Source organism: Amphiura filiformis, chromosome 6, assembly GCF_039555335.1.
Source record: "Amphiura filiformis chromosome 6, Afil_fr2py, whole genome shotgun sequence".
Lineage (NCBI taxonomy): Eukaryota > Metazoa > Echinodermata > Ophiuroidea > Amphilepidida > Amphiuridae > Amphiura > Amphiura filiformis.
In genome coordinates this window covers 73,271,463-73,282,010 of record NC_092633.1, presented here as the reverse complement: position 1 = coordinate 73,282,010, position 10,548 = coordinate 73,271,463, and the positions used below count along the sequence as shown (strand labels likewise).

General features: G+C 37.8%; 1 protein-coding gene across 1 annotated transcript; it reads right to left on the bottom strand.

Annotated features, from left to right (window-relative positions):
- Positions 1-461: 461 nt before the first annotated feature.
- On the bottom strand, positions 462-3,509 carry LOC140154759 (uncharacterized). The gene is made up of 3 exons (XM_072177326.1): positions 3,497-3,509; positions 1,183-3,014; positions 462-566 (listed from the first exon to the last, which is right to left on the bottom strand). Exons 1-3 carry the CDS (start codon positions 3,507-3,509, stop codon positions 462-464), a joined length of 1,950 nt encoding a protein of 649 aa, XP_072033427.1.
- Between the last annotated feature and the right edge of the window lie 7,039 nt (positions 3,510-10,548).

Here is a 10,548-nt window from a genome sequence, read left to right as displayed (position 1 = left end):
TAAGGTTACTCTTGCTTTCTTGCCCTGCGGGGCCCTTATATTGGGGTCCCACTTGGAGTGTTTAGTCGTCGTATGTGAGTTGCCGGCCTCGGGCCTGCCGGCCCTGCGGTCTTGATGTTTTTGGTTGATACTGGGCTCCAGCATCGACAAAAAACAATGAGTAACCTTAAGGGTGACGGGCTGTCTCTTTTAATTAACCTTAATATTAAAACCTTGAGTAACCTTAATATAACGACCTTGAAATTTAACTTCTTAAAATACTAGTTTTTATATTCTCAAATATTTCTTCACTACGTTGAAAATACGTATAAAAGTGTATTATAAACAACAGAGGGCGCTATTACTGTATTACGTGGTATTTTGACAACGGGATACACCGTGACCATACGTATGCTGTAATACAGAATATCCATCTCAGCACGGCATCTACCGTGCCAATACGGCCGTATTGACACAATGTGTTACATGTACAATATGTGTGTATTGGGTCTTTGGAGAGACAGGAACACCTCAATGGCAGCAAAAATATAAATGAGCTTCCTAAGAACATTGATAGTTTCCGTTTCCTGTATGGGTATGAAACATAGAAACGTCTAGTTAGATGTTGAGAGATTAATGCACGAGAAGGTTCCTCCAGGTCCAGCTCTACACGTACTACCAACAAACAAGCAAGGCTAATGATAGAAAGTTTCACTGAAAGCACGAACATCTGATATCTATTTTTAAAAGAAGACAACTCCAGTTGTTTTGCCATGCGATTAGGTGGAAAAACAGTCTAGCAAATATCATTCTGCAGGGCGGTACAGATGGGCAAGGAAGAGAGGAAGAAGATGTTGATTGATAACATCAAAGATTAGACTGGATTGAACTTTGACCAGCACATACGAACCGCTAAAGACAAAGAAATTGTATCAAAGGTATATTTTAAAACTGGTCACCAACACTCACTTTTTGAACCGAATATTTCAGAGAAACCATTCTCCGTCCTCAGCGGTGTAATGCTGTTGGTAGACTGACTGATGATTCTCCAGTGACAGTGTTTCTAGATGTTATTGACAATGTCCTTTTTGTCCTTTGTGATGGTGTTTCTAGAAGAGAATCATATATTCTAGAAAGTTCTCGGCCCGCGTCCCTATTTAGGGTGGGGCTTGTCTCTTGTTTGATTTTAATGGCTTCCCTCACTTTCCTCGGCAAAAACTTGTCTTCTCTGCAGAGGACTTTAACATTTCCAATGTCCTGTTTATGTCCGGTGTCCTTGCTGTGCTCTGCTAATGCCGACTGATTTGAGGTTGTCTTGGCAGTGTGTTCTTTCAGGCGCTCACCGAGGGTTTGCTTGGTTTCACCCACGTACACTTTCTCGCAGCCTTCACAGGGTACACGGTACACAACTCCTGACTTGTCTTCCTCGCGAGGTTTGTCTTTCGGGGCAACAAGTAATTGGCGAAGCGTTTGGTGCGGTTTGAATACCACCGATACACCGTAACTGCCGAGTATTCTTTTGATCTTTTCTGATAGGCCCTGGACGTACGGAACTACAACAAATGTCTTATTTTTGGAAGAGGATTCCGAATCGCACTGTTTTTCAACCGGTTGTTTTTTGGTTTGAGCACGTTTAAAACTCCACTCCTCGTAGCCACAGCGTCTAAGGGCCCCTTTGACGTGATTTATTTCTTTTTCTCGATCTTCCGTATCAGTAACTAAAGTATCTGCCCGATGGAAAAGGGTTCTGATTACACTGAGTTTGTGTTCAAGTGGATGGTGGGAATCAAAAGCCAAATACTGGTCAGTATGCGTAGGTTTCCGGTAAATACTGACCTTTACCGTACCGTCTGTTTGTCTTTTTACCAAAGTATCTAGGAATGGTAATTGACCGTCCTTCTCTGGATCGTTGGTAAATTTGATATGTTCATTTTGACTGTTAATGTGGTCAGTGAACTGTGGGACTTTCTCCTTATTGATTACCACGAAGGTATCGTCCACATAACGAAGCCAAATTCTTGGGGGGTCAGCGGTGGATGTTAGTGCTTTGTTTTCAAACCATTCCATGTATAAGTTGGCGATAATCGGGCTGACCGGGAGGCCCATTGCGCATCCATGATCTTGTTGGTATAATTGTCCTCTAAACTTGAAATAAGTGGTGGTTAAGCAGAATTCAAGGAGCTTGATTATTTCTTTTTCATTGAGATATGTTCTTTTTGTCCAGCTCTTGTCTTTATCAAGCAATTCTTTTACTATATCCAAAGCACCATCGACCGGAACACTGGTGAACAGAGCGGTCACATCGTAAGATGTTAAGACTTCCGCTTCATCAAGTTTAAGAGTTTGTAACTTGGAAACAAAGTCCTGGGAATTCTGGATATGGTGAGGCGAATTCCCAACCAAGGGTGATAAAAGGTCTGCCAGGAAACGGGCAAGGCTATAACATACCGAGCCGATGCTGGACACAATTGGTCTGACAGGTACGCTGGCTTTATGGACTTTGGGTAGACCGTAGATGCAAGGGACTACACATGCGGATGGCCGAAGCTTATCATACAAGTTCTGGTCAATGGACTTTTTCTCTTTCAGTTCCTTAAGAAGCTTCAGCAGCTTATTCTTGTACGTGGTGGTGGGATCTTTATTAAGCTTTGAGTAGGTCTTTTTATCACTCAATAACTCATTTACTTTGGTGTCATAAGTGTCAGTGTCCAAAACAACACAAATTTTTCCTTTATCAGCAGGAAGAATTGCAATGCTCTCGTCTTTCTTAAGATCCCGTAGTGCTTGCCGTTCTTTAGCACTAATATTACTATGCGGGGGTTTCGTATTTTTTAAAGTAGCAGTTACCTTGGATCGTATTTCTTCTCCTGCTTTTCCATCTAGCCGTTCACACGCTACTTCCGCCGCTACCACGAATTCCTCAACCGGGATATTATTCGGTGATACACCATAGTTCAGACCTATAGGTCTTTGTAAAGAAATTGTAAATCGTGCTTCTCTTGAGTCGTCACTACGTCGCGCCAACGGCCTCCTTACTATGGAATATAGATGGATAGACAGTGTATCTAGCAGATCTTATAACACATTGCCGTTATTACACATAGACGGGAACCAATTACAATAGGTGTAAACAATGAGAATATGTGTATCCATCTAGCTCATATAACATGTATCTTTTAGCACAAAACAACTTGTTCTTGTTCTAGCAAAAACTCCCTTGCTTTAATACTTTATTGTACGTGTTAGAGACCATTTTAAACTCATTTTGGTATTTACCCATTTCAGCATTACTGGATGGGTAATTTCCCAAATCAGCCTATTTGTAACACATTGTGTAACATACGTACATTATCGCATAAACTAACACTGGCGAAATTCCCCCCCCCCCCACCACCACATACACGATAAAAAAGGCTGTGCAATCATGGCTACATATTGTCATGGCTATTTATTTACTTATTTCCATTGGTCTGTTTGTATACACTTAAACAAAAATGTATAAAAAATATAACGATACCATCCCATCCCATGTTGTCATGAAGCTCATATTTAAATAGAATTGTAGAGTAGTAGTGATAGTGAATATTAAAATACAAAGCATTAAATTCAACATTGAGTACAAAATTGCTGAGAAAAATGGCAATCTTGGCAAGCACTTTAAAAAGTTTTCTTTCGACATCGATAAAATTTGATTGTGTTTTTTTTTCAAATAACTTTTATATTTTGCATATTATGTATATATCATGGCTATTTATTTTTTTAAGTGTGTGAGTAGAATATGAATCCTTTTTTCTTTTTTGTCTTCTGTCCTTTTGTATGTTTTGTATGAGTGTGAGTGTTCGTTGTCTTCGTCCATATATAGTCTTTGCCTCGTCTGTCTCTCTTTGTACCTGTTGCTCAAAAAGAATATTTGCTCATTATGTATGTCTTTTCTCCCTCCATCAGTTCCAAGCACAGGGAATTAAAAAAAAAAGCATTGTCTTACCTCGACAATAACTTTCAGTGCATGAAATTATAATAAAGCTTAATGGTTCACACTCTTATTTTTATTTACGCTGACAGTATTTCTTTAAGAATGACATTGTAAAACTTAACAGGGTATATTTGGTAAAATACCTGGAATGTCTCTTTGATTAACTATTTGCCATCTTCAGAAAATGTCATAGAATTGTTTAAAATTGACGTTCTCTATATGTACATGTAGATGGAAAATTCGAAAATAAAAGTTGTAACAATACTCGAATTTACTACTGCGAGCTACAGTTATAAAAAGATCTTTTCCCCAGAGGTCTATGTAGTTATTAATGATTGAATTAGAAACTGAAACACTTTTCAAAAAACATAATTCAATCAATTTGATTACAGTTTCGAATGAACTTGTGAAGAAATGGGGGCAACATTATTAATTTTCCTGCAAAATGACACAATGTGCTTCTGTGTAATTTGGCTCCAGGGAGTTTAAATAAGTGTAATGTAGCTCCGGGGAGTTTAAATAAGTGTAATGTAGCTCCGGGGAGTTTAAATAAGTGTACTGTAGCTCCGGGGAGTTTAGTTAACCTGCATACAGGTACTGAAACTGTACTTACGGAACCGACTATGGAGCCCTGATAAAACAGTGCAAATTATGTGTAGAGAAATAAAAACAAAGAAATATCGCCAATTTTGTGCTGATTGAGCTATAGACTCGCTTCCGACCATTTGGTAATGCCCCCAATTTTAACACATTTCTTTATTTCTTTATTTCTTTATTTCTTTATTTCTTTATTTTTTTATTTCTTTATTTCTTTATTTCTTTATTTCTTTATTTCTTTATTTCTTTATTTAGTTTATTTTTATTTATTCTCAGTGTTTCATTGGTCTGTGTTTTATACATAATTTAATTCAAAATATTATAACGATACTGCCATCATTTTATTCTAATATTCTCTAACCAATGGTATTTTCCCAGGTGATCTCAAACAAGTAGGCCTAATTGTCACACCTATCATCAAAAAAAAATCAATTTAGATTGGAACAACTTACAAAACAGCACCTTCATTAGGACGGTAATTGAGAAACCTCAATGACCAACGATATTACTAGTATTTTTCATACTGAGGCGATCGCATTTTTACCGATATGCTACCGCCCCGACGCCGATTATATGCCGAACGGGTGCCAATGACTGGTATTTTTCTTCCCCCCCCCCCCAAGAAATTCACCCCGATGCCCCGGAAAAATTCCCGGTGCCGCCACTGTCCACAATTTGATCCACTTTTAAGATCCGTGCGTCAGTTTTGAGGCACTCTTTCACCACTTTGATAACAAAATCTGGTGGAATATACGTGAAGAGAGCACTTACATTATTATGAAGTTATGGACTCACCTTCATGAAGCTATAATGTCTTTGATTCATTGACAAAGTCCTGCCTGATTTTAATGTGGTGCGTAAAAGGCATAAAAGATCATAAAATTTTGTTGACGAAATAGGGGGGTCGCAATTTTATTTACGCCGACTTCTTGCCTTGTAAATTTCCCCCTTCCGAAGAAAATGAGAGCCCACTTAGATGCTGAGTCAATAGGAATCTTGTGATTGAAAAGCATATAGGTTTGTATCTCATCAGCATGAAAATGTAAACTATTACAACGGATAATGTTAGCAATATACTGAGAGTAGTTTGTAAACAAGCTTGGCCCAATAATAGAGCCTTGTGGCACGCCACACTCAAGACCATAACTATCAGCTACTATCAGATATCATCCCACCAACAGGTCTGATCGCTGATCTGACGACCTCTTATACAGTCATGGACAAAAGTTTGGAATATTTTTATTTTTGTATCAAATGCAGTTTTCAACCATATTAGGCAGTGGCGTGCGCAGCACATTGAAAGTCATTGTATGACTGTTCCTTTGATACCAACGTTATGCTCTAAACCATGGAATAAAATGTCATGGTCAATGGTATCAATGGCTGCAGAAAATCAAGCATAATAAGACGACTGCCTGGTTATCAACAATGGTTCGGAAAAAATTGTTCGGGCGGCATACTCCCGCCCCGGTATCGTAAACGCCGACTTCCCCTATGGGATCCCCCCCCCTCTTGCCGCCCCCCCTCCCAAGGCAACTAATACAAACAACAACATGGGTGCCATATGTTCCCCTGTGTCACCAATAGTTGTCCAAATGTGCATGGACATGGTCACCAAGTGCCAACCAAGAACTGGAAAGCGACGAAGAGGAAGGTAAAGACAAAGATGGCGAGATGGCTTGAAGAGGACTTCATACAACAGAGGATGAAATAGTCTAGGTGAGCTGTGGTGAAGAACCCCGGGGTGAGGAAGTGGTGACTTCAGAAACCATTATCATACACAATTTAACAGAATTTATCCCGAGCAGAAAAATGGTAGCTGTAGAGCAATAACAGGATAAGAATGTGCAAATCACACTGAATTTTAATCTGCTCCACGGAACACGTGACAATGTCAAGTTAACAGGCAGTTGTTTACTCTTGACAAGGATGTGGTTTGCATTTCCCTGCTCCTGGTAAAGCAATCAAAACTCTTCATTTTCTATTCACGCCGCATCCAGTTGGATTACCATTTTACCAAATTGGTGGCCTTCTCTTATTTAAGAACCATCATGGATTTTCTGTCATGTTGTTAACTATTAAGACGGCATCTTTTAAATTTTTATTTGGGTTTTAGACCATAGACCTCAGGTCTAAAAGAGTCTGCATTGGTCTGTGAGGCCTTTTATTTTCATATGGAAGTACCGAGGATTCTCTCTACATTAGCATGTGATTCGTCCAGAATGGGCTAAGTACTTGCTGTGAAGCACGAACATACCAACCGCCTTCATGTACAAGCATACAATAAATATCCGGGCAATATTTACACTTCCCCCTCCCTAACTGATCTAACAGTTGAAGGAACAAATCGTCGGTATCAACACATACCGGTTTACGTGCAGGGCAAATGCAAAATAGAGAGATTGCGATTTCCAAACATAGGTATCTATTCAAAACCACTCTCCTGTATCGAAGCGAGGTCACGTATTTAGCCAGTTTCGAACATTTTCCACGTGCGAAATCAACGTAGATACATCTTTGAAAATGCACAAAATTTGTCCATTTCACAATATGTTAAAGACAGTCAAGTATAACGAACATACGAAGGAAAGTCTAATTATTATTATGATCCTTTTTGTTTGTAACAAATCATTATAATAAAGGTGCAGGTGCAGCGATGTGTTAAAAATTGACTAAATTTATACGCGATGTCCATACGTAGAGATTGCCCATTGAAATGTGTGTGATACTTTGCGTATAAAAAATGACATTGCGATTTGACATTTTGGATTCCAACGTGGAATAAAACACATGTGCTACGTTGAAATATGCTGATTTTACCTCATGTCGAAGTTCATGCAACGCGCCCAATTTTCAGGACGAAAAAGTCTCATTTTGAAAATAAAGTCATGATATATAGATGTAGTGATCCTTCTACCAAAATATTTGTTTTTGGGCAACTATAATATTTGGGGAGCACAAAAATACAATTAAGTTTAAGCAGCATGTTAACCTTGGTTTTTAGTCAAAATCAAAAGCGTGCTGTTTGAATTAGGCAGTAGTAGTTTATAGTCTTTGTTCCAGGCGCCATGTTCTCCTTCCTGTCAACGAGCACAATCCAGTTTGGAACCGCGACTAGCAATATTTAACACCGTATTAACGTACGTTAAAACGTACGGTCCACGTGCTGCGTATGGAACATCGCAATCTCTCTAATATACATGTCTTAACTTACGTGGAAATCCTGAATTTACACTTAATTTAAGTGTAATTTGAGTCCAATCTCTACCATGGAAAGTTTCCTATATCGTTACAAATATATTGACTACTTGTACTAGATTTGTGTTTTTTCATCTCATATTTGAGAGGACCAATGTTAAATTGCAAAATTCCAGTGGCGTAGATTTCTTTTTGACATTGGGGGGATGGGGTTGTAAACAATTTCTTGAAGTATCTTTTGGCGAAAGAATAAGTTTATGTGGATGTTTATCATGATTATGTCAGTATAGTGGCGGATGTTGATCATACGTCAGTATATTAAACGGATGATATTGGATTCTTATGCAATCGTTAACATAGGTCAATTAATTAATTACAGTTGAATAATTTCGTATAGTTGCGCTTTCTTTAAAAAAAAATGTAGATATTTATATAGCGCTTTATGCCGTAAACAGCCTCAAAGCGCTTAACATTTATTCCGCCGTTATTAGAATATGTCGGAACCACGTTTGCAGCCTACAATTGGCGCAGGGTTCATCAGTACAACGACTGTGACTACCCCTAACAGCTTCCCATTACACCTGGGTGGGGTGAGGCAAGCGAGGCAAAGCGCCTTGCCCAAGGGCGCAACACGGTGGTGGGACGGGGACTCGAACCAACGCACGTCGAGCAAGCTCTCAGATTATGAGTCCAAGCCCGTAACCACTGAGCCACCGTGTCCTCACTTGGTGTACTTACTTGGTGTACTTGTCGAACTTGATGTTATACAAATTTAATAAAAATCGTGCTACGTGTTGAAATTGACGAAATCAAGTTCTAAATCAATCTTTAATGCGGTCACTCAAATTACAATTAAACTAAATTTACACAGTTAAAACCACATCCTTGAGGACTATTTGTTTAACTAATACAGAATATTAAACACTATATTGTCCAGAGATTTGTAGCCTATTTATCGTCCAATTAATTGTCTCAGCTACCCTCAACAGCGAGCAGACATCACATATTCACTAGAGAGATAACAGTCGAAGTAACAGACGACCATGTAAAATATTGTCTCTCCGGGATTACTTCCTGTACGATATTAATTTAAGCTTACTTCTCAAATTAGCTTTCTAAAATGTTAGTTACCACAGCTTCTCTAAATATTAATATGTTCCAGAAAACCATTTTGTCACTCTACTGCGATAATTGGGTTTAATATTTCTTGTAATTTTGAGAACAAAGTACAAAACATGGTTCAAGAATGTATCAGTTACTAATTATTTGCGACTATTCCCTTAGCTTTAATTTGTCTCATTGTCATTTGTTCTTGCATTTGCGAAGATTGGTGAATAAATAATAAATATGTTTAAAGTCATGCTTGAACCATATTCAAAATTACAAAAATTATCATAGTAGGCTGACAATTTGAAGCTATTTCCCTGCATCGAGTACTCATTAAACATTCAATATTATTTTTAACCCATTTAATTTAAAATTAATCCGAATGTTCAAATGATATTCTAACCATGCTAACCATATTACTTACATGTGTCCAGATTTATTTTTTTTGCAGAAAGCTCATTCGCTCCATTACTCATTAACATAAACAGCATCTGTATCTGCTGTTCTTTGATTTTTATTTGAAATTGTTGTCTTCCTAGTCTCTTGACTCAATCTTGGTCGATCACATTTTCCATACTTCCATACTTGCCCCTTTTGTGTCAATTCTAAAATAGTTTTTGGAGTGGTTCACAAACTTTCTCTTTTGGTTAAGTAGGTAAGATTCGTTAAGTCATTTTTCTTTCAATCTGTAGTCGTTGATTATTTACATTGTTCTAAAACAAATCCAGTATAAAATAGGTGATGTTGACATACCTCAATGACGTTTCGTGCTGTATCACGAGCATGTAAATGTTCCTTGTAAATGTGTCTAATTCTTTATGGAATTACTGACATTTAATACAGTGTAAAACTGGTAGTCTACAGTGTTTTTATTAATGATAATCATCATGATCATGTAATACATTGATATCAGATGAAAAATCCTATTTTTCTCATTAACATATAAATTAGGAGTTCCAAATCGGCGTATTTCCGAAGATATTATCAAAAAACTGCTGAATTAATCAAAAAGTGGTATACCACATTTGAGACTAATTCGACAGTTTTTGACAATCTCTTCGGAAATAAACCAATTTGGAATGCCTATATAATTTCCATATGTTAATAAGAAAAATATGAGCGAGCTTTCACCTGATACCAAAATCTGCATTTTGATAAGGTAAAGTTGGAGATGAGGCTGTCAATCAGGTTACTCAATTTTAAGATATGATCTTGTGAAAAATTATAAGTTTCGTTTTTGGCTTAGTGTATTATGCTTTCTTAAAAACAATATACCATAGCTTCTCCTCAAAACTAATTACCTAAAGAAAGCCATTTTGAGCTCTTCCCTGAATGCTCAATAAACGAAATCAATATCAACACATGTATGTAAAATCCATATGTTCAAATGACATTCTAACCACATTACTCACATGAGCCTCTGTGACAACTTGACAAGAATGTCAAGCTCACAGAGCTATTGATTCCCCGGTGGAAGCTCTATAGTCCGACGGTTCTTTATTCCGACGGTTCTTTAGTCCGAAGGTTCTTTAATCCGACGGTTCTTTATTACGAAGGTTCTTCATTCCGACGGTTCTTTATTTCGAAGGTTCTATAGTCCGAATTTAAAAAAGGTTTCTATAGTCCGAATATGGAAATAGGCTCTATAGTCCGAATTTAAAAAAAGGTTCTATAGTCCGAAATTGCAAAAGGGT

What these genes read in the sequence shown, in the direction of transcription:
- LOC140154759 (XM_072177326.1), bottom strand. An exon ending in ACAAGTTTTTGCCGAGGAAA is followed by an intron (nt 567 to 1,182) that starts GTGAGGGAAGCC and finishes ATACCCATACAG; the next exon opens with GAAACGGAAACTATCAATGT.